Below are 24,539 nucleotides of genomic sequence, written 5' to 3' on the forward strand. Positions count from 1 at the left end.
ATATCAAATTCAAATTTATTTTTACCAAATTTCATTTCAATTTACTTTTCTTTGTCGGAATGCAAAAGAAACGATATTGTGGAATAAAATACAAACTTCTCTAAATAAACAGAAGGCGTCGTTGGATTTTCAAAAAATCCCCGAAAAGGGCTTTCTCCGAATAGGAAACTCTCCGAATCGAACTCGCCGAAAGGGGCCATTCCCCTCCCGGATACGCCACTGCTGTTACAAACTACTTTATTGTACATCAGCTTCCGGACTAACCCTACTTATCACTGAATAGAAAAATCTTGCAGACCCTTCACTCCCTTCAGTGGGTTGCAGTGAACCTTTAGGGTCGATGGAGCACTAGTTCAGAACCCTTGACATAGAAAAAAAAAATGATATTCAACTGAAAACACACTCACCAATGACGAAAATGATCTTTACGTCATCCATGGGTTCTAAGCAAGACAAAGCGGTATTAGTTGAAAATACCTTAATGGTCCTTAAAAATGTATTAGACTCTGTTGAAAGTCACTAAAAGCAGCTGCTACAAGACATCCTTTATCAAACAAGCAGAATATATAATTTAACAGCTTATCCAGTGAAAGTGATTCTAAGTGTCTATTAATCGAAATAGTTTAGTTCAAATGCACTGATAGCCAGAATATTCCCCCTGGCTGGACGTCACGTCATGTGCGTCACTGGTTGATCATTCAAATTATTATTTTTATTATTTGATTGCGTCATCCTTAGAAGTACGTTAGCAAAAAACCTGTTCTGTAAACCGGCTTGAATTATTTATAGTTTGACGCAAACATCTAATTCTCATGTAGTAGTAGGCTAGTAGAAGGAAAACTTATTAGAGGTGAATTCTTTGCGGTATTCGAATAGTCCGTTACCGATAGGTTTCCTTTGAAAGATGTAACTTTAACTGGAGGTGTGATGTTCTGGTTTGTTATCTGGATCTGGCTTTCGCCATTGCCGATGCTAAATTTAATTAGTTCATCTACGTTTTGCGGCAATACAGTAAATAGAAACAAAGTTTGGTGAACGACTATTTCGTGTTGTTACGTTGGTAATATGCAGAAGGTCTATAAGTTTCAGAAAACGTCACCTGTCCAGTGTACACTAAAAACACCTTGTATGGCGGCAACTAACCATCCACTTAATACAACACATTTCAATGCAAATAGTTAAAAACTGGTAACTAAGTAACCTTTATTGTTTAACATTATCGTCATTATCTTAAGTAACATTATCAAAATATCGTGGGCCGCAGTGAATGTATTTCAATCACTATTACTTAGAGAAATTCTATTTGAATAAGATCCTTCTGATGATCCGTTAAAGGTGAAACAGGCTGTTAAGGATTCAGATAGTAATAACTATATTTGATTTAATTCGCTCTGCTTTGCTTTTTTGCTTAGCATTGAGCACTTTTTGTAGTATTAATACTTTTTTTTGTTTTCAATCACTATTAGGTGCAGCAATTGAAATTACAAATAGGGCTAAGTCAAAATATCGTGCTCCGATTTAAAAGTTAGTTTTCCGATCATGTCTGATCTAAAGCTTGTGTTGCAGCAGCCAAAACAAATCAACTACTGAAAATTGTACGTATGCAAGAATCAAGATCGAAGTATGTCAAACAGATTCTATATTTTTCATGCTATATTCTACTACAATCTACATTTCTCTAGTAGTCTAGTAGAACTAAAGGAATTATGAGGTAAATATTATATTGCAAGTGAAATTTTTAAGCGCAGTCTAAGCAAAATGTTCCAGAAAATGAGAATATGCATGGCATACTATGTTAATTTAATGTTAAGTTTCGTCTACAAACGATGAGCAACTTCAGCGCTAAGTTTTAAAATTAGAAGAGACTTCTTCACCTAAGAATATACGTTTCTTTACTCAAAAAAATTGCGGTTCATGCTTAAAATAAGCTCACTGTTATTATTCAACATCGGATCAATGAAAATATGATTCTCTGCTCAAAGTCTCTTTGCTATCCAGCAAATTATACTAACTGTGTCCTACTTGACGCCACACACAGTAACATACAATCCTGTCTGTTAGAACCTTTCAGAAAATTCCAAACCTGTCTTTGTTGGTCCTATGCTTTTCATAATATTCAAGTAAGCTACACATTTGAAGCTTACTATGTCCAACGGTAGATGCAAGAAAAAAAAAACTAAGGGTTAATCGTGGAACGCTGAACTTAGAACCGCTAAAGATTAGATCAACTAACAGTAACTTTGCAGGGAAAGCACACAGTGAAAACACGTGGTACTCACTATCACAGGAGGGGCAAGATCCGTCTAACTCTGTCTAAAAATATAAATATATTTTACTCCATGGAAGTTTATCGTTGTCAGCTGCAAACTACCACTGATAAGCCACTACACGACATGAAGCGAAGTAATTCACTGCTCATAAACAGAACAGCTGCATGTCAATGCATGTATCACTGTCTGAATATAGCATCTGACCATGCAATATACAACAAGCGTTGCTCTATTTTTACCAGAACATCACTGCCATGAGTGCCGTGTACTCAGTTTCCCATACAAAAAAAGACAATGCCTTTGTTGCGGTCCCAGCTGGCTGTCAGCAAACAACCACAGCACTCTATACTTCCTCTACGTTTTTTTGTGAACATGCTAATCTTAGCCTCAACACACAGAGCATTAGCATTTCCTGATAGCTACGTACTTGTGTGCTGAGCAGTATTTAAACTATATAGAATACATAAAACAACGATCTTTTACTTGGTAATAACCAACTTTTGTAACCTTCTACTATATATTATAATAAATTTTGTGTCTTTTAATCTTCTGAAAAAGCAGCTGTATTCACGTTACAATAGATTGAGTTTCGCTTTTAGCAGTATTTTTTTAACAAAAAAACAAGTGAAACAAATCAATGAAAGGGTCCAAGTTTTTGAATCAAAACTTAAATTAACAAGCACTTGCATGTAATTTGTAGCTTCTTCTGGCAGAAAATCTCTTTCACCAACAGCTGAGCCAGCTTTCAAATACTGCACCCTGTCATTGATTGGCAATGTGTTGTAGCAGGCAACACACAGCTGCTACCGGAGCTAGGAACAATTACTTGACGATTCATGTTTTGTACCATCGTGTAAAAGTATTTTTGCAATGATCAAATCATTCAAATGTAATAAGCAGAAGAATTATGTTAAAAAGTATGAAACAAATCGAACAAACAAAAACAGACCTAAAAACAGTAAAAGTTACCTGTAGTAGGCCTAACTTTGATACTATTGACCCTCAGGTAAATATTTTCGGTCGTTTGATGGCTAATAGGTGATATTTAGCAAAACGTTATGAAAAAAGACAATTTGGACAAAATGTCCGAAAAAAGTCTAGTCATACAATAATCAAATAAATCCACAATAGAAAAATACACACTTTCATATCTATCAATTTAGTTGCTGCAAAAATAGCTGTACAAAAGAAATATAGCAGCACGTATTTCATTAAGTTATGACTTAATGGTCTTTCTTGTCTGACCTCGAAACATTATGATTTTCCAGGTTTCCACTTGTTCTAACGTCTCATAATATTGAGTGAACGCAAAAACTTGGTTCCTCCCATCTGTTTGTGTTTCTCACTAGAATAACGGGTGTAACTACTAGAAGAAGTAACTTTACAGGTGAATCAAGTCTCCCACGCCGCAGAGAAAATCCCACAGCAATAAGCACCATATTTTTAATTTTATCAGCAAACTTCCGAATATGTGGAGCTGCTCATTCCAACTACTCTTTTTCCTTTGACCGATGTCCTAATGTTCTACTACATTGAGTAGATATATAAATATAAAGATAGAAAAAGGCGAGGCAAAACCGACATTAGCTTTTTTGAAAAAAATACCAACGCAAATAACACTTTGTTTCTCTCTTCTAAATCTACTTGAATGAATACTCCACAAAAAAAAATCGAAACTTTCGTGCGATACTCGGTGGCAAAGAGGTCGAAATATCTTTCTCAGTACTTTGTTATAGAAACTAGTCTACTAAAATGTGATGATATTTAGGTGTATTTTGAAAATTTCTGCTTCTTTTTTAGTTATGAACATTGGATCATCATCCTCCAAAAATGAGGTTTCCACATATTTTTGTTTTTCTTATAATTAAATAATTTTTTTATGTAGCTTCTTTGGGGAAAAACGGACATATGGATAGTTGGATACATTACATAAGAGTAGAGTTTTAGAAATTACCGGAGGTGCAGTCATATCAGAATATCACACGCATAAACATCAAATAACAACCAACGAAAGAACTGAAAACAGCGAAACAAATTAACATTTTAAATTAACTAAACAAGTGCTCTATAAGTCTTTGAAGTTAACATGTCCGTTTTACCACGCCTTCCCTTAGGTTTACTCCTGCAGTATTTGTAAAATTGCTTCGAAAATCTGTTTATATGTTACCCTGCGTCAAGTTTCACTTCGCTGACTGAGCTAACGTAACCACTGAGCATCAGCGACAAGTCGACCACAAGATGTCGTGTACCCAAAAAAAAATTCAGAACTTGCATAATTGGGATGCCTATCTTTGTGTCTAGCTTCACACAAAATTAAGTATCATCATGGCCACCTGTAGATGCGGCCTGATTTGTCACATTTTGCAGATTTTGATTACAGCTACTGCTAGTGTTTGATTGACATTTTTTGAGATTTTTTTACTTTTTGCAGTTTCCTAATGACAAAAAACTTTTTTGTTGCCTTGGGGAAGCAGTAGCAAATGAGAAAAAGTAAGTTGAAAAACGCAAAATCAGACTGTTATTGAAAATTAACAGTCTGACTAAAATCTACAAAATCAAATTTTCTTTGTTTTTCAACATGTGAGCATGTTAAAACCTTTTGTGCCATCTGGTGAAAAGAATAAAGAAAGCGTAAAAATCTAATTTTTAGAAAAATTTATTTAAACGTTTGTCCAAAGTTAGAAAAACCTGGAAACTTCGGGAAAATGTGACAAATCAGGCCATATCTTTAGGTGGCCATGGTATCATGATATATTAGTTGTACGTTCATTCCAAACGGCGTTTTCGAGTGTCGAGCTGATGCTCTCACTACTCAGCCAAACTGAAAACTATTACAATTATTGATTGAAATATCCAATCAATTTGCATGCAAGTTTTCGTGACACACTTTTCTGTTCTAAAGCAACAGCACATAGTTCTGAAAACCTTGGTTATGATTGCAGTGGCTTATCCTAAGGTGCAACTAAAAGGGACGATTTGGATGATAGTTCAACCTACAATATAATGAGTCATCCTAAAAAAAACGCTTCACTATTTTAGCCATTCTACCTGGATACACGAGTTTATGCCCTGGTCCAAATGATGCAAACACAAATGACGCGAGATTTGATTATTTCGTAATAACATTAATTGAATTCGGTAGTCATTTCATTAGTCACGAAAAGTGAGAAACCTTTTATTTCGTCTGTTGCGAGATAAGTATATATACGGTACAATTATAAACAATACAAATAAAATAGCACGGTAGCTATTTCAATTTTTATTTTTTACACAAACAAAATTATAAAACTTGTTTTTTGCACTTAACAAAATAAGGATGATACTTGGTTTATTCTAACTAAAACTTCATTGTTTTTTTAATGCGACAGTAATTTCATTTGCCACGGGAGCAATTTCAATTTTCATTTTCTCTATGAAGAAAAACATAAAAATAGATTTTTTCACCTAGGAAAATACAAATGAAGCTGCCACTAGTTCATTTGTTGCTTTCTAATCTTAATGGACAGGTCTGCACTCTGCAGGGAACTCTTACTAATCAGAAACGTTTGGCAAACTCGAAGTCTAGGCTAAGTCTGGCTTCCGAAGTTAATCACGATATTTGCGGCTTCAGGAACAACACAGGAGGTCAGTCACACTACCCAGTTTTCAAAGACCGATTAGGTTTGGACTCACTGTCAAACAGCGTTTCATGTTTAAAATATAACTGTCTGTATGGCAACAGCATCGAAAGCCCATGATGGCATCTGTTTATTCAAAGAATTAATCAGGAGTGCGGAGGCGTAGCCAGCCTTCGAATTTGCCAAGGTAAATGCCGAAGTAATCAAACAAAATATAAGAATCAACTAAAGTGAAATTTTACCCATTATCCAATAAACACATTTGCAATTACATCTGGCCATTTTCACTTTATGCGCAACACGAAAAAAAATTATAGGCTAACAGACAAAAACAAAACCATATGCGCAATTAGACCAGAACTCTTTTTTTTATTCGGCAAACTGGTTTGGAAAAATTGCTACAGATACTGTAGTATAATTACCAAGACGAAATACCGTACTGTAGATTCAACTCACCAGTAGACCTATGTAGTAAGCACAATTGCACATAGGCGCCGACTTTTCAAAAAACCTTGGGGGGCGAGAAAGGTGATGACGTCATAACCATAACGTTATTTTACTCAATTAAAATAGTCTTACTGTCTTATTTATATTGACACCTAGGTTACAAACCGAATTTATTAGAACCGCTGCTTGAATCGATTAGTTTTATGCATGCAGTACGCCTAGTCGTAAAAATTTTGATATTGTTAGCTCATAATTGGAACAGTTGGAAAACAAGCCGATTCATTTCCTTTTCGTGCGAGTGAGTAACAACGATCAAGACAGTGAAGTTATCGAAATAAAACGCAAAAAATCATGATCTCAAGCAGGGTGGAAAACTGGAAATCTCTATCAGTTTTATTAACCTCGTTTCGCTCGTTTGGCTAATTACTAACGGCGAAGTGTTTTCCTTTCTGTTTTTTTATCGAAAGTGCAGGAGTGTATATAGATGAGTGTACGAGATGTATATATTTTCACAACATATACATCAATACAGTGCTTATTGAAGCAAAACACGCATAGCAGTTTTGAAAAATGCACATTTTCTTTAACCTGTAGGCTATTTACGTAATTGTTCGTTGTGTCGTAGTTTCAACTCGATAAAGTTTGCTACAATCGATTTCATGTTTGAAGTCACAAAAAATCTAACGGACCTTTGAATAACTCGTGAAGTGAGAACAAACATTCAACCTCGCATTCGCTTTTTCGCTACCACGCGTTTTGACTTTGAAGTTGCTCCTCACGCGCGGGAAGATAAGCAGTGTGTGACTGTGAGCGTCAGGGCCCGATTAACCATGAGGCACACGAGGCACAGGCCTCAGGCCCCCTGGTTTTGGGGGCCCCCATTATTTTTTACATTAGTAGGGAAAGTACTATAATTTGGACCACCTAATGAAAAATCTTAATATTTTTATAAAAATCCACAACATTGGGGTGCAACTAACTTTACTTGATTAGTTACAGGCTAGTTGGTTTGCAAAAACAATTCCAATCAAAAAAACATAACACAAACAAAGAATACTACATTATTATTTTTTTATATAGTGGTCGGTCCATAATTATTATCAACCCAGTTTCTAAAATGGACCACCCTGTTTCATAATATGGACCACCATACTGTAATATGGACAGTTGTCATGTGAAAGTAAATATATCAAGGAAGTCAAACTTCAAAGGCATGAAATAGAACACAAACACTAAAAATAGTCTGAAACGTTCATGATAGTCATCTCAAACAAGTTTCAAATCTTTGATCGTTGGCACAGTTGTCACAATAGTAAAAATGAGCATTTGATATATCAGCACAAATTTCATGGGCCAATTTCTTGCAATGACAACACTGAATCCAATCCTCATCAGTGGACTCGTCACACACACACAAGACAAGTGCATGCAGAAGCAGCATTGCTTGGAATACCTCTCTTTTTTGAAAACTTAAAAGGTTAAGCCTTTTCTCACTTGTTTTGCTGGTTTAGCTTTTTCTGTGAACTTGATTTTATGTTTGAGTGGCGTACATCTGTCAGCACAGTAGCCTTTGTAGTTTTTCTACGTTTTCTTCCCTTCGTAACTTGTTTTGGAAGTGGGCTCATGTCCTCGACAGATACCCTGCATGAAATGCTAACTGAACAAGGTTGTAAGTTCTTAACACTCAATGACGATGGTCCTGGTGCTTGTGAGATTGCTTCATACGGTGCATCAGCTAAAGTTCCAGCATTTAATTCTGTTGACATGATAGAATTTTTTGCCACTTTCTCAATGTTTACCACATCTTGTGACAAAGGTGAAATGTTTCGAGAAATTGCATCTTGAGTAGACATATCTTGATCATCAATTATCAGCGGTAATACATTGTTTGGAGAGGTGTCTACTTCATGAGGCTTGTCAGTAACTTCAGCTGAGTGAAAATCACTTTCATCAAATACAAGAGGATTAATGGGGTAAATTCCTGCTTTTTCAAATCCATTTACTGCATTTAAATCCATTTTAAATCCAATTTTCATGCTTAGACATGTCATCAGAATTTAATCAAATTGTTTGTAATATCAAAGTGATTATGCAAATTACTGGTAATAGCTTTTATCACTATAAGAAAGCAAGTTACAAATATACTTTATGATGCACTCTAAAAAGTTTGAAAAAAATGCATAAATCTCATGGAACTTCATTTCTATGCCTGTCTTCATTACTGAGAAACAAATTTCTACCAATTGACCATAACCTGGACCACTGGACCATATTACCAAACAGTTAGGTGGTCCATATTACAGTTAGCATAATCTTATGTTGCTTGGTGTCATTTAGAATTAATAAACTTAAGCCAAACAGTGGACATTTCTTCAAGATTTTGGCACATAGTCATTAGTAATGCCTCTCCTGCAGATTACTTTTGTATAATCTTTTGTAACTGTAGCAATATTTGAAAAATTCTCAATAGTTTGAACCAGCAAAATAACATCGCAGACCCCCAAAACACAAAACCTCTCTAGTAACAACAAAGAACCAGCTCAATCCTTTGAATCTGAATTCTGAAACAGTAAAAACTAGGTCAGTAAGAAAGGTTAATTCAAGCTGTTCACAAACCATGAAATTATTTACTTCAGTCATTGAAAAAACAGCAGTGGTCCAAATTATCAGCCGGTCCACTTTATAGCACTTTCTACCGTAGGCGTAGGTAGCGAAAGTTGTTGTGCCAGTATGTGCACACTTGTTATTTTTGAGTAACAATTTCAAATTGTGTAACGATTTTGCAGTAGGCTAACAGTTGAGCACTCCTGCTCTGCATCGAAAGCGATTGCCAATAGGGGCCCCTAAACTTAGCTGCGCCTCGGGCCCCCGTGAGCCTTAATCAGGCCCTGGTGAGCGTGCGTGCCGTGCGAATCTCAATAGCACTTCACGTTCCAGAGAAAGCCATGCGATTAGCTGCTGTTTTGCGGGCAAAAGCAAAGTAGTTTCTCGCTTTCGGCATTCTTTTAGCCCATTTAAATAATCTAAATCTTTTATCTTTGAAACACCACTTGTAATAGTCATCTTTGCTGCCCCTCAGCCATAAATTTACGCGCCTTCCCCGGCCGCGAAATTTTTTTCCCACGAGATTTCTGTCTCATTGATTCTAGTCACTCTAAAGCAGTGGTTCACAACCTGGGGTTCGCGGACCCCTTGGGAGTCCGTGAGAAAGCATTTGGGGGTTCGTGATTACCTTAATGAATTTTGGGAAAAAAACGAAAAGCGATCTTTTTACTTTCATTTTTCTCTTTAAACGTAAATGTGTCAAGGTAAAGCCGCGAGAATAAACTGTACCGGTATGCATTAAAATAAATCTATGCTGCTTCCTACAGTGCGTAGGCCTACATTGACCTTAAACTAGGCCTGCATCTACCACAACGCATGTCGATTACAGTCAAATCAGGATTGGCTCGTCTATTACGTAATAGAAAGCATGCGGTGCAACCAAAGTTCAGTCGTTTAGTTCAGGAAAGGCAACAACAGCCCTCTCATCAAATTTGCTTACGTTGAAAAAGTTTCGGCATGGCACATTTGGGTAGGGCCACCATACGTCCTCTTTTAAGAGGATTTGTCCTCTTTTTTCAAGAAAAATGAACTGTCCTCCGAGGACAATAAAAAATGCTCAAATGTCCTCTTTTTTGACAGTTTGGGTTTTCATGCTTATATTTTCAACGGGATTATATTGCTTGATGACGTTTTAGCGACAGCTTGTATGCTATATATGTTTTCTAAACATTTTGTATAGGCTACCAATGTAACATGCTGATTTATAAATTGTTGTTGAATGTTCATGGAACTGTTGTTGAATATTCATTGCCTGGTTCACTGTAAGATATTAAACGACATTTTAAAGGCCATGCTCACCTCACACTTTCACAAAAAATATTCATTTATCCCCATACGTTTTAAGTTATTACAACGCTGGTATAGACATTGCTGGTTACCAACTCAGTTTGGTTCGTTTGTTACTTGAAACAAATCGAAACGAATGTCTATAAGTGCAATGTGTATAACACCTTACCTCTAGCAAAAGAAATCGTGGAATGGATAGGCCTTTACAGCTTTGCAAGGAAAGGAACAGCTTTTTAGTTCACTTCGTTTTTAGCATCTTAACGGTGATATGTGCAGACTACTGTTTTAATCATATTTCTTGCAAGTAATTTAACAATTTCGTTAAGGCTGACCATTCCTTGTTGAAAAAAGTTAAGGCTTGGCTACCTAAAGATCGTGCCTGATTTGTCACATGTTGCAGATTTTGCGATCATGGCTGTCTGACTGAAACTGGCTAAAAATTAGGTATTTTTTTCACTTTTTGCTGACTCTTAATAATATAAAATCGTTTGTTGTCCAGCACTAACAATGAGAAAAAATAAGTTAAACGTTCAGTCAATATGTTTTTTTGTTTTTTTATGGGAACTTTTGCTGCGTAGGCCTATACTGTATTGATCTAAAATGATGTAAACAATTCTTCAAGCGTAAAATTCTACTTGCTGGCGAAACGTGTCCTCTTTTTATGCGATGAAACTATGGTAGGCCTAACATTGGGTCACCTTAATATTCAAATACTGCTGACATTCCTTGAACAATTCATTCATTTTCTTATTTGAGCAACTGTTTAACCTGATATTTGCCGCAGGAGTCATAGCCGCAATGCAATATGACACAGTACAGTAGTTGAATAGCATAATTATTACAAGAGTCAATAGTATGTTAATTGAGTTTCAGGCAAAATTTATGTAGGGGTCCGCAAAATTAATAATTTGTCTAAAGGGGTCCGTGACAACAAAAAGGTTGGGAACCACTGCTCTAAAGTAAGATTTTCCGAAAGTGTTTTGAGAGATTGGTTGATTCAGATTGCGAAATAACTATTTGCCAATGAAATTCTGCAATGATAATAAAATATAAGCTTTCCCTAACCCTACTTTTTTTGAAAAACTCTTGTGCACCGCAAAAATTAATTTAAAAAAAAAAAAGTTTGACTTCGACGGGCGTCGAACCCTCGTTCTCACGAGTACCAGGCAGAGGATGAAACTACTGAACTAACCGTGCCAACGAGAAATTGTTGCATTCACACGGTTTTAATACAAACTTTTACCAAAATATGTAAATGAGACAGAAATCTCGTGGGAAAACAAATTTCGCTCCCGCCCCCCCCCCGGAAGTCGGCGCGTATGAGTATGCATGCCTACACCAGTAGGTGGTTTGCCTGGATAGACAGTAATTTAGTTTTGCTTTTATCATACAGCCTCACTTAGCTCATGAACAACAAAAACATAGCTTCAAGGGGGCAAAAAATTTAGAAATTTCTGTATCAATCACACATTTTTACTTTTTTTCCATTATAGAAAACTCGTTGGTTATAATTTCTGATATCAGAACAAAATTTATATCTTCCTTGACGTCTCTATGTGAACAAAAATAACACTGTTCTGCCTAAATTTTAAGGTTGCTAAACTGTTCATGGTTCCCAGTGTACGTTTCGATGCTGAATCCAAAAATGTTATCTGTTTTCTTTCATGAGAGCTAGATTTCTGGCAAATCGCATTTGAAATTTTTGACAGCTTTATGGCTTTGCGATTGAGAATAGTGATGTCATAAAAACGATTGAGCAGTTGAATTAAGCTTTCATGATATCACAGCAAGAATTTTGTGCATAATGACGATCAAAGGTAGAATAACTAAAAATGTGATGGAGAAACAACATGTCCTGATTGAAAAAAACTGATCGAATTTTTTAATTCAACCCAAAAAAATGATTCAGAAACAGTCAAAACATTTTTATACTTTTCGAAAAAGTTTTCAAACGCAGCACAGTGTAATTTGTTGGCCTATTGACGCTGATAAAGAAAAATAGACAAATCTATGAAAGCCATAGTTTTACTGCTACCACTATCTTCTATGCAAATGAACCTACTCCAGTATTAAATGAAAGACGGTTGGCTTTAGTTAGAAATGACGTATCGTCTTTATTTTGTTAAGTGCAAAAAACAATTTCTATGTTTTTGTTTGTATAAAAAATGAAAATTGCTACCGTGATAAATGAAATTACTGAAATTAACTGTATTCAAAAGAACGATTAATTTTAGTAAAAATAATCAAATCTCACGTCATTAATGCATTCGGGTTTTGCGTCCGTGCATTGAGACATTCAGGACTTGCGTCATTTGTGCCTTGTGTTATTTGTGCCTTGCCGCCCAAAGATCGCGTCATTCGTGCTTGTGTCAATATCGACAGCGGCATTAAGTTGTATACTGATTCTGCCCACAGCTCAATAGAAAAGGATTAAAAAGATCTAAATCAACAAAGGGGAGAGGGATGTTTCAAAAAAGTTGGCAACAACTGCTGCATCTAATTATTGTTCAGACAACAAAATAAACCATTTGTAAGACTCTACTACAGCACAGTAGGCTTAGGGCTGCAATTTTTGCCTTTTTGGGGGACCACGTCGCTCGACACGCGCCGTCACTAGTCGACAAACGCCGTGCCTTACGAAAAAAAAAGGAAAAAAACTGAGAGAGGACTAAACGTCGTCAGATCGAAGAACAATCGGGGGGGGCATCACGTGATGCAATCATAAGAGTGCAGACTTACGTAAATTTTCTTGCGCCAGGTACTTTAAAGCAAGGCCTAAAAGCGACGCTTCACGCGAGAAACTCCCAAGGCGTACGCGCCACCATTTTGAACATTGCGGGTAAATGCTTTGATCGAAGTTCTAACGCCTGGCATCAAACATTTCGCCACACACGTTTCGTGCTATTCGACACAACGGGTTTCTTTCATAGATGAAATAACCTAGACTACTTTTAGTTGTCAATGTCTATGCCAGTTTGTATTTCGCCGTTTCAGCCAATTAACAATATTGCTCTGTTAAAATGACTGTTGGATACTTGTTACGAAAGTTTTTCACATGTAGAAATTAGCCTAGTTTCTGACCAGATGTTCAGAAATACAGATGAAAACAGCCGCTATTTTTATGGAAAGGAGTTCTCTTCCAGAACATTTTGAACACTGCGGGAAAATGCTTTGATCGAAGTTCTAACGCCGGGCATCAAACATTTCGCCACACACGTTTTGTGCTTTTGGGACACAACGTGTGTCTTTCTATGCAAGTTTGTATTTATGTCTGACTTATGCACTTCTTGTTCCAAGATTGGAGAAATGTTTTGCAATGTAAATGAAGAATAGTAGACAGATAAACACGGTTGCAACTCGACTTCCTTCCACTAAAAGGGTTTCCGTGATTACGTAATGGGCGATTTTGCACTTGCATTCACAAAAGCACACAACCCAGCTAGCAAAACCCGTCGTTTTTACATTGATTCAACGTCTGCAGACGTTGAATCACAATGCATGACATGTATAAACAAGTTTGCTGGTTGGGAAGTCTGGACATCTGCAGGAAATTTGTCTCGCACTCAGGCAAGATGCCATCCTTTGAAAGATTTAGCAATGATGGATTTATGTAGCCAGTGCATGATGACGAAAACAAATTAAGATTTCCTTTCCGTTATATAACTTGGAGCAGGTGATTGATACAGGAGAAAATAATCGCAGAAGCACACACTACAAGAACACAATAAATTGACGTCTACAGTGGAATACCTATTACGCAAGTTTTTTACATCCAGAAAATAGCCTAGTTTCCGACCAGATGTTCAGAAATACAGATGAAAAAGCCGCTATTTTTATGGAAAGGAGTTCTCTTCCTGAAGAACATTTTGAACACTGCGGAAAAATGCTTTGATTGAAGTTCTAACGCTTGGCACCAAACACTTGGTAACTTGCATATTTCGCTCCTAACTGTCAGGCCTGAAAAAAAAATAGGGAATCCGGGAATGAAATTCCCGGGAAATTTTTACCGTAAGATCACGTTGCTAACGTCTTTCATTCACCGTGAACCGTCATCGTAATTTGCTGACACATTGCAGTTACGACACTGATTTGTATCACTGCGTATTTACGACCTCCAGCTTGTACCTCGGAGCTGAACATGTTCTTAGTAAAATTACACAAATATACTGCAGTAGTCCGCCCGAAAGCGTCGTAAAAAGCATGGGAAGTGTCATTGAAAAAATTCGAAATGTTTGCGGAGATACAAAAACATCCATAAAAAAATAAAATAAATACATCAGCGACGAGCTGCTCATGCACTGGAATGGGCCACACATAAGAAAGTGTAACAGCATCGTGAAACAGGCTCTTAATCTACATTTCAAAGGAAAACCATGGCATCTTAGTACTAAGACGTTCGCTCGAAAGTGTACAAAGTGTCTGCTGTGGTAGATAGACCAAACAAGAAATCGTCACTATCTTTTATTTCCCAGTAATGTATTTGTAGTGATTTCGCATGATTTATAAAAACAGCTGTTTTAGCGTCGTAATTTTGATTTTGTTGTCAAGTTAATTAATGCGTTTCGTTATTCTTCGTGTAGCGGACAGGTTGTTTTGTAGGTTACAGAAGCAATTTTCGCAATGTCCTGTCTGGCCGCAATGTCGTCTGGCCGTTTTTTGTGCACCATGCCTATATCGCTTTTCGTAATTGGTTATGCTATTCATGCCCATTGCACATACTATCAACCCGTTCGAGCATGAAGTGTTGTTATTGTCAACTTGTCAAGTACGTAACAAGCGGCTCGTGATGTCGTATTGTTTCATGACATTCACACGGTGGTCGATGAGTCAGTGGATCTAATCTGTAAGCATGCGGCGTCTAATTTATTAAGCCTATTGTTGTACCAATTATTTCGATCAAAGTGGGCACATCAGGCACAAACAGTGCACCATGCCTATTTACGAATAAAATACGATACCAAGACTGTTTATTGGAACTATGAAGCTACAGATGGCCGTCTATAATATACTTTTTGCGTGAGGCTTTTCGCCGGAAAACGTGTAAACGGTGTAATTATGACGTCATTATAGTGATTGTAAGCCGCGGGAAATTGTTTTGTTAAAAGACAGATTCCCGGGAGCTAAGCATTTTTTTCCAGCCCTGCTAACTGTGTTTGTGTGCGGGTACGTGCATAACCATTTACGTACCAAGCGAGACTGCGAGAATTAAGAGATGCCAAAGGAAAAAATCTCGCAGTAGGTTACGCTATAGCTGGCGGTATAGCCTAACAGATTTTTTCTTTTGCGATCCTTAGTTTCTCGTTTACAACATTTCTCTTCCTGGAGCAAAACAAATAATATACATGTCCGCCGTCCGGTAAGTACACAACTTCGCGCTTGATACTCCTTTGCAATCACTCAACCAGCATGCGATTAAAAACTTAAGTAAGTGACTCTGACGTACATCCACACAACTTGTGCGGTAATTCGCGGTCAAACGCTTATCTGACTCTTGTGACGTCATATTACTATTCGACAAACAAACGCAGAATTTTTGGTCGTTCGACAAGAGAGAAAAAATCGCAGCCCTGCTGTAGGCTACACCATTTTATGTTATTGCACTAACCTCATGCATGTGATCTGGGCAATCCTGTGATGTCAGCATTCGAAGTGGTGTTTCTAAACAAAATAACTTAGCAATTTTTGTTGATTACATTTATCAAAACATACACATATTAAAAAGAAAATTAAAAAGCTGATAAGGTATAAAATAATTGTGATTGCACAACTGAAAGTAAAATAAAATAATTTTCCAATCCTCGGATGCGATAAAATTATTAAACAAGGTGGCTGCTTGACCACGTGACTGGAAAGTCCTTCCAGTGCCTCCTTATCGTTGTATGTAAATTGATTGCATGTGTTATCGCATTTATATGTTAACATATACAGGCTGAAGCAATTAAACAAACATTTGAGGCAAAATTAAGATATGGCGACATTTCAAACTGTGCTAAACGGCGGATTTTGATGTAGCAACTTTCCATTGTAGAGCATTGATGGCAATTTGTTCCATTTTTTTTTAATTTTGTTTCTGACCAGTTTATAAAACTTCGAGTTTTACTACTTCTCTGGTTAAGGAACCTTTCTAACAATCCCATTTCTTGGCAAGGAGTGAAAACGTTTTACGACAAATTTGTCAAGATTTATTGCAATGAAATTTAAATTCAAGATTTTTCCAGTCTATAAAACATTTAAAGCAGGTGACTATTTTCAATTGAAGTCTTTTACCTCTTTCTGCGTATGTTCGAACGCCGTGTATAAGTTCACTTGCTCGCATGATGCGAGTTCTACATACATTAGTATGACCAGTGATGGGTATGACCAGTTGACCACACGACATTTGGCCACGAGAGTGGGGTAGCATCTGAATTTAGCTAATTTTAGTAAAAATAGTGCTATTAAAGATCATATTCAAAACTGCCAATCGTATTCAAATAATAAACTCTCATTAGAGTCTTTCGAGATTGTTCGTAATGATTTGTCAGAATTCCACACAAATATTCACGAGGCATTAATCATTAAATCTTCTTCCCAGGGCTTAACAGGCAATTGTTTGCCGGCGGAGCCTCCTATCTCTTAACCGTCTGTGATTAAACTGTCACGTGTTTCAATCATTGTTGCTTTGTTTTGTGCAATTATATCGTTTTGTGATTTAGGCAAGCTTGCGCAATCTGTATAGATACGTCTCTGAACTTAATCCGTTATGTTGCATAGTCATTTTGTATAGGAGCAGGATAATGGGGTCTGCTACTATTCGGTGAGTCCGATTCGGTGAGTTCCTAACCTCTAACCCAGGGGTTCCCAACCGGTGGTACGCGTACCACTAGTGGTATGCGGGAGCTTTTCAGGTGGTACGCGAGCAGCTCTCCGTTGCATGCGATATGTAGTAGTATTGTCAAATAAAGTAGGCCTATTGCAACAAGCATTTAATTTTGAGTTTCTAAAATATGCGAACAACACTTTTATTTATTTCCGTACTAAATTCTCTGCACTCAGTAGGCTACTTTTGTCGATCTTGCTCCCTGCTGTCATTGCTTTTAATACAATGCTGCTGTGCGAACTTAATGGTGTCTGTAACGAAACTATTATGTGTGCAATGTGAATGGTGTCTGTGACGAAACTATTACGTGTGCAATGTGGTCTGTGCAATTGCAGAATTGCGTTTATTCTGATCAGTGGTGCCACTCCTAAAAACACTACTAGATCTAGTGTTTTTGGATTCCATCTAGCGTTCTAGTGTTTTTTTTGCTATCTAGTGTTTTTTAGGGCTATGTTGGTGTGCATAAGTTTAGACAATGTTCATAGTAGCCCCACCTATTTTTTGTTTGGTTGCATCAATGTGTTTGTAGTGCTTTTCAAAGTGGACAGCGAGTGTTTTGTCTGGTTACACCCAATGATGACCAAATTTGAGATATTTAGCATAAATACTTTAAAAAATACGCACAAATGAATGTTAAAAGTGTTCAAAGTAGGCCTAGACTAAAGTAGGTAGCGTAGTCTACCTTATGGTAGGCTTACATTTCGTCGGCTTACATTTGATGAGTGTGGAGTTCTTAGACTACCGGTACACTACCTCAGAGATTGTGACTTGTGAGTAATATTGCGTTTTTGACAATATATTTGCAAAAGCCAAATTTGGGCAATTTCGTTCGCCCCCCCGAAAATGTTTTACTCTGCAATGGCTATGACTTCAGGGCTCTCACTTTCAAGGAAATTCAGTTCTATTTTGAAATTTTAAGGACTTTTAACACTCACTAATGCCATTGGCTGTCATTTTTATACATTATGCATGTAAATGATCGTGTATTTATGATACTAGTGTTTTTTTTGTGAATCTAGTGTTTTTTTCAGTCAAATCTAGTACTTTTCCATGACAAGGGAGTGGCAACAGTGATTCTGATGTTGGTTTTCCGACGTGTAGTGGCTGAATCCTGAACAGCATTACATTTTTGTCTAAATATTTGAAAATGTCGAAGCGAAAGTATAGCGCAGATTATATTAAGTATGGCTTCATTGCTATTGAACATCGTGGAGATAGCTTACCTCAGTGCGTGATCTGTATGAAAACCCTTTCAAATGCAGCTTTGAAACCAAGTTTGCTTAAGCGGCATTTCAGTCCAATCATGCAGATAAGATGAATCGAGATAAGAGTTATTTTGAGCGACTTGGGGAGAACGTGAAGCGACAACGCATGGATCACACATCAGCTTTTATCCGAAAGGTGGAATTATGGAGGAAAAATGTTGAAAACAAGCGCAATGGTATGTTTAAATTTCTGTCAGACCTTCAAATGGAAATCAGTGATGACTTTTCCAGAGAAAGTACTCAGCACCTCTCGCTGCTAACTGCTGAATTGCAGCATTACTTTTCAGATACCACAAGCTGCCCATACATCACAGATCCTTTCTCAGTGGACCCAACCGACCAACCTGTCGGTACAGGGGAACAAGAGGAACTGATAGACATGCAGGAGGATCAGACAGCAAAAAAACAACGCAAAGAATGTTCTGCAATAAACTTCTGGCTTAGTATGGCTTCTTCATACCCAACGCTAGCTTCCCACGCTGTTCCACAACTACTTATTTTTCCTTCTACTTGGGAATGCGAGCAGGGATTTTCTATTCTTATGAACATCAAATCAAAAAATCGAAACCGACTAAGTGCCCCTGGACATGACTTCAGATGTGCTATTAGCAAAGTTATGCCACGCATCGATCAACTGGTGAAAGATAAACAAAAACAAAAATCTCATTAAATTTAGTTGTATTGTGTTTGTGTTTAGTTGTGTCTTTTTCTTTGTTATTCTGATGCGTTCTGTACTGTGTGGTGTAATGGACTCTGTGCTGTTTTGTTGGTAATTTTGCTACTTTTGCTGACTTTACATCCAGATTCATCATCTTGCAAATAATTTAATATTGGATCAAATTAGTTGTTTTGAAAACAGTGGTACGTATTGACAATCCGTGGTGGCTAAGTGGTACGAGAACATAAAAAGGTTGGGAACCCCTGCTCTAACCATAAAATGGCAATGATAATTAGGCTACAGTACCCAATAATTTAAAAACAAAATTCAAAAAATCACTGAATAGGGATCGGACTCACCAAATCGGACTCACCGAAACGGGCCATTCCGGGATAATGCAGTCTTTCAATGCTTCTAAGATTAAACAATAATTTTGATGGTATAGACCTACTGCGTTTCTGGGTCTGCTACTATTCGGCTAGTTCCCTATTCGGCTACAGTCTGTTTCTACGTACGAGTTACAGTCTTTTCTGCATACGAGTTATTAATTACGGAGATTAGCATAAATTTAATGCTCTAAATCAAAGTCATATATTTCAAAAAATAAAGTTAAAAAATAAAGCTGTTGAAATTTCCGATTTTAGTCTTGGTCTCAATCTCATCATCAGGATTCGGAGTAAGATCTTTGTTAGATGATTCACAAGGCTAATTGTTCTGTGGAGTGAGCATTCTGTTGCTCCGGTTTCTTTGGTAAAGTTATGAATATGGAACGCACCATATCACTAGGAATGTTTCCGGTGTCATAAATATAATTTAAGATCTCAGTGGTTAGGTCTAAACCCCACTCATCTAAAGCTTCGATAATTTCAACTATAAAAGAAACGAAATTGTGGAATAAAATACAAAATTCTCTAAATAAACAGAAGGCGTCGTTGGATTTAGAATTTTGTAATAGTTGAGGATTCTAATATATTCTAAGTTTGCATGCAGACGGCGACGCAGGATACATGTCAATTTTATCTGAGCAAACATTAATAGTTCAAAAATAAATTTAACTCGCTATTTAGTTTTAAGATCTCAGTGGTTAGGTCTAAACCCCACTCATCTAATGCTTTGATAATTTCAACTATAAAAGAAACGATATTGTGGAATAAACTACAACATTCTCTAAATCAGTGGTTCTTAAACTGGGGGGATGTGAGGCTCACAAGGGGGGCGCAAGAAATTGAAAAACTCTGCATGAATTATGATTAAACATGTCTTCACAACTACGCTGGACAGTCGATTGTTGAAGATGAAACTTTGTGTTACAGTCGCACAGTGTTTGTAGAGCGTGTTGTTGTCACATCTCGCATTCTTTGTGATGTTTCATACGTTGCTAAATGTTTGCGCGACACCTTAACTGTCGTAACAGCTACGGCTTTGTAACAGTGTAATAACTATGTCGTAACAGCGTAATAACTACGGCTTTCTGACACAGCAGCCTCGAGCTTTAGTTGGCAACGACTGACCAACAAGTGACAGAGGCTAGAAGTACAACAGTATCCCCAATTCTACTATAGTACCATGCGTAAACTATTTTTTTTAATATTTTAGCATTAATTTAATTAGGTTTATTTTTAATTAATCAGTTCTATTGACAAAAAATGAGTGGGGAAAAAGAGGAGAAAGTATGACAAAAATTATCTGAAGTTTGGCTTTATAGGTGTCATAGTAAATGATTAAGTTGTACCCATACGCGCCGACTTCCAGGGGGGCCGGGGGGCGGCGCCCCCCGTAAATTTATGGTTGAGGGGCAACAAAAATGGTTATTACAAGTGGTGTTTCAAAGATAAAACACTTTGCGAAAGAGATTTAGATCATTTAAACAGACTTAAAGAATGCCGAAAGCGAAATATAGCCTACGTTGCTCTTGCTCGCAAAACAGCAGCTGATCGCATGGCTTTCTCATACGGTATGGAAAGTTCAAAGTAGAAGGTAGAGTAACTTACGCTGCTGGAATAGTCACGTAACTATTCACTGCAATATTAAGTAAACCAGCTAAATTAGACGCGCAATTTTCAATGAGGTCTTCCCGCTGTGAGATCAATTCTGATTCAACAGAACGCATTGTTTTTTTCACGATGTGTAAGAATTAAATCGAAAACCGATAAAAGAAAAGGTGTTTAACTTGGTCGCTTCCGCCGACGCCATTTCACCTTCCGTAATCTACGTGGGCAATTTCCCGCAGCAAAAATGCGTTCATTTTGTAAACTGCCTGGAAAAAACAGCTTGTTCCGTGTATAAGTTCAACTGTCTTTTTGAGGTGAACATCACTTGCGAACATCTCGACCTATACTCGACAGTATTCGACTATAAAGACTTTCGATAAAAAACAAGAGAAAACACTTCGCCGTTGTTAACGCTTTGAAGATAAGTAATTAGCAAAACGAGGTTAATAAAACTGATAGCTGATCATGATTTTTTGCGTTTTATTTTGATAACTTCACTGTCTTGATCGTTGTTATGCCCTCGCAGGAAAGGAAATTAATCGGCTTGTTTTCCAACTGTTCCAATTATGACCTAACAATATCAATTTTTTTACGTCTAGGCGTCCTGCATCCATAAAACTAATCGTTTCAAGCAGCGGTTTTAATAAATTCGGTTTGCGACCTAGGTGTCAGTATAAACAAGACAGTAAGGTTAATCAAAGACTATTTTAATTGAGTAAAATAGCGTTACGGTTATGACGTCATCACCTTTCTCGCCCCCCCCAAGGTTTTTTGAAAAGTCGGCGCCTATGGTTGTACCACAATGCGTCATATGTTTTTAAAATCTTAGCAATGATGGTTTCAGACTAACTCGTTCACAGCGTCATCTTGAAAAAAAAAACACCTTGACCTCCAAAGTAAACCTTTAGCTTATTTTCAATGCAAGAAAAAAAATGAAGATTGCAAGTAGCGAGTGCTTTCGCCAATCGTCGTCGGCGGAAGTTGTAGAAGCGTCTTTCCGAATATGGCATCGTCGAGTTGGCCTACCTCGTGAACATTTTCGAAGCCCCTAATAACTTAAATCTGCTCCTGCAAGGCAAGAATACTAATCGCATCAAAGGCTGTGATGCCATCCAGGATTTCATGGCAAAACTGAGGCTGTGGCATCGTCGAGTTCAAAAAGGAATCGCAGCTTCATTTTTTAACCTTGATACTGTCCTTGAGAAAAACCAAATTGAACTGAAGGGCGAGCTTAAGTTCGAAGTGGAGTGCCACCTTCAACTTTGGAAACAAGAACTTGAACGCTATTTTCCAGACTTGAATGACACCAAACTTCCAGAATGGTAGATGACAAGGAATCCCTTTCATCTAAATGAGAAAATTCTTTCCGACAAGTTACAAGAGGAATTCTTAAAGCTAAAATGAAATTCTGCTGCAAGGGACAATCTTGAGGTCCTTGAAGCAATGCCACTAATAGAGTTTTGGGGGAAATATGTGCACATTTACAAGAGTGTGGTGTGGGTGCTGTGGCTATACGCACACTTCTTCCATTTTCATCCACTTAGCCTACTTGTGCGAAAATGGTTTTTCTACTCTCGTGAACACAAAGACTAAATCTAGAAACAAACTAAGCCCCAAATTAAACATTTGGTATCCACTAAAAAGTTACATCCTTCGCATTAATGCAACTTACCTGGAAATGAATTGCTGTTCTACTTAATGTTTTTTGATTTTGAAACAAGGTGGGGCGCAAAGTTTTTAGAATTGTAAAAGGGAGGCGTGTCTCAAAAATTTTAAGAACTACTGCATAAACAAAAGACGTCGTTGGATTCGGAATTTTGTAATAGTAGAGGATTCTAATATATTCTAAGTTTGTATACAGATGGTGACGTAGGATACAAGTCGATTTTATGTGAGCAAACATTTCAATTCAATAGTTCAAACAGTTTGCGCTAAATTTCATTTCAATTTATTTTTCTTTGTCGAAATGCAAAAGAAACGATATTGTGGAATAAAATAGAATTCAAAACTGTAGCCGAATAGGGAACTAGCCGAATCGGACTAGCCGAAACGGGCCATTCCGTGCGGTTCTCTATTATTTTCTTATGCAATTGTAATGTATATATAATTATTTTTGCTTTAAAGGCTTGAAAAGGACTATACGTGTAGTCGAAAACGTTCACTTCATTTTATTTTTGTGTTACAATGTTAATTGTCGTATTGTTGCAGAGCTATGTCTGTTTATGATTGAAAAAAAGTAACCTCTCTACCTAAGTCATAGTTTATAAAACAATACCAGTTAATTACCTGTTACTGACCGATCAAGAAACTGATTAGAAACAAAAATTTATATAATGAAACAACCGCACTGCAGTATATAATTTTGAAATGTATATTATTTGCTAAAAAGGTGTGCATTTGTCATGGTGCACGAAAAGTTCGTAAAGCAATAAAACAACTCGTATGTTTTTGCTTTTGCATTCATCAGAGAGTTGCAACTAGCTGTTTCTAGAAAAAAAATGGTGTCTGATAGACCAGTTACAGTAGCTTCAATGCTTCATATGTCATTGCATTGCAAATTTCATGTAATAAATGTACTGGTAAGAATTTTCATCTATGCACAGGTAAAACTTACCAGTAGGAAATACTGGCTTTGAACCACTTTCTCGTTTTTGGTTCGGTTCTGGTATTTCCTCAGAATCAGCAAGGAAAGAATCCCAGAAAACAGAAGTTGTTCCCCCAAGCTCACGAGCTTTCTCAATGCATGCCTCAACATAAGATAGTGGATCATCAGGACGGTCATGCACAAGCCCAATCATAATGCTCTAAATTGTAAGTGTCAAAAAATAATTTAATTAAACTATGGGCATGTAATTTTGGAGAGGAACAAGTCTTTATGACGCTGTTCAAATAACACCAACAACACTATCTGTATGCAGCATGCCCGAATGACAGCTAATTAAAATAGTGTAAGCCTAGTGAGTGGTAAATAAAAACCCTTCCAACTTTTTCATCATCTGTTTTTAATCAACTACTTGTATAAAAATAAACAGATGTCACGAGTTACAAAAGTCATAAGACATAATGCATGCAAGTACCAATAAGTACTCACACCTAATCCTGTACCAACTTTATATTGTAAACATCAGTTCCGACACTAAAGATCACAAAAAATGTACAACAGTTTTTTCTAAAAAATGCTGAGATGGGCAGTAGCACACTACTTTTGTAGCACCGCTACCTTTTTGGTAGCCATAGAGGCACTATATACATTATACATTTTTGTGAGAATAGTGGCTGCCGTCCTGGCGCTACATTTGCTTCAATCGTACTTCCGGAACTTCTTAATTTTCATTGAAAATAAAAATTAATTGTTTTAGGGATTTTTGATAAAAAATTGCAAACTAAGAATATTGTTTGCATAACGACGTTGAAATGGTCCGACTAGACTAGAGGTAGCGTGCTACTTTTCATCAACTGGTAGCAAACATTTTGCTGATATTTTTCAGCCGAATATTCCTTGTTTTACTATTTGTATAATATTGAGGATGTAACATTTGAG

General features: G+C 37.0%; 2 protein-coding genes across 3 annotated transcripts in view; one reads left to right on the plus strand and one right to left on the minus strand.

The window, feature by feature from the left end:
• Positions 1-24,539, minus strand: part of LOC145770718 (adenylate kinase isoenzyme 1-like) — a 51,881-nt gene that overhangs the window by 12,577 nt on the left and 14,765 nt on the right. Inside the window, exons 2-5 of one of the 2 annotated variants that reach the window (XM_082582426.1) lie at positions 23,613-23,745; positions 15,831-15,883; positions 2,280-2,313; positions 408-443 (exon numbers count right to left, since the gene is read on the minus strand). In XM_082582426.1, coding sequence (XP_082438552.1) covers positions 408-443; positions 2,280-2,313; positions 15,831-15,883; positions 23,613-23,745 — 256 coding nt within the window. Of the gene's footprint in view, positions 1-407; positions 444-2,279; positions 2,314-15,830; positions 15,884-23,612; positions 23,803-24,539 lie in introns of both variants that reach the window. The other variant, XM_082582419.1, reaches the window with a different exon arrangement.
• Positions 18,528-19,019, plus strand: LOC145770738 (zinc finger BED domain-containing protein 5-like). The gene has a single exon (XM_082582443.1). The coding sequence runs from the start codon at positions 18,528-18,530 to the stop codon at positions 19,017-19,019; it is 492 nt and encodes a 163-aa protein (XP_082438569.1).

The sequence above is a fragment of the Aplidium turbinatum genome, chromosome 1 (genome assembly GCF_918807975.1).
Source record: "Aplidium turbinatum chromosome 1, kaAplTurb1.1, whole genome shotgun sequence".
NCBI lineage: Eukaryota > Metazoa > Chordata > Ascidiacea > Aplousobranchia > Polyclinidae > Aplidium > Aplidium turbinatum.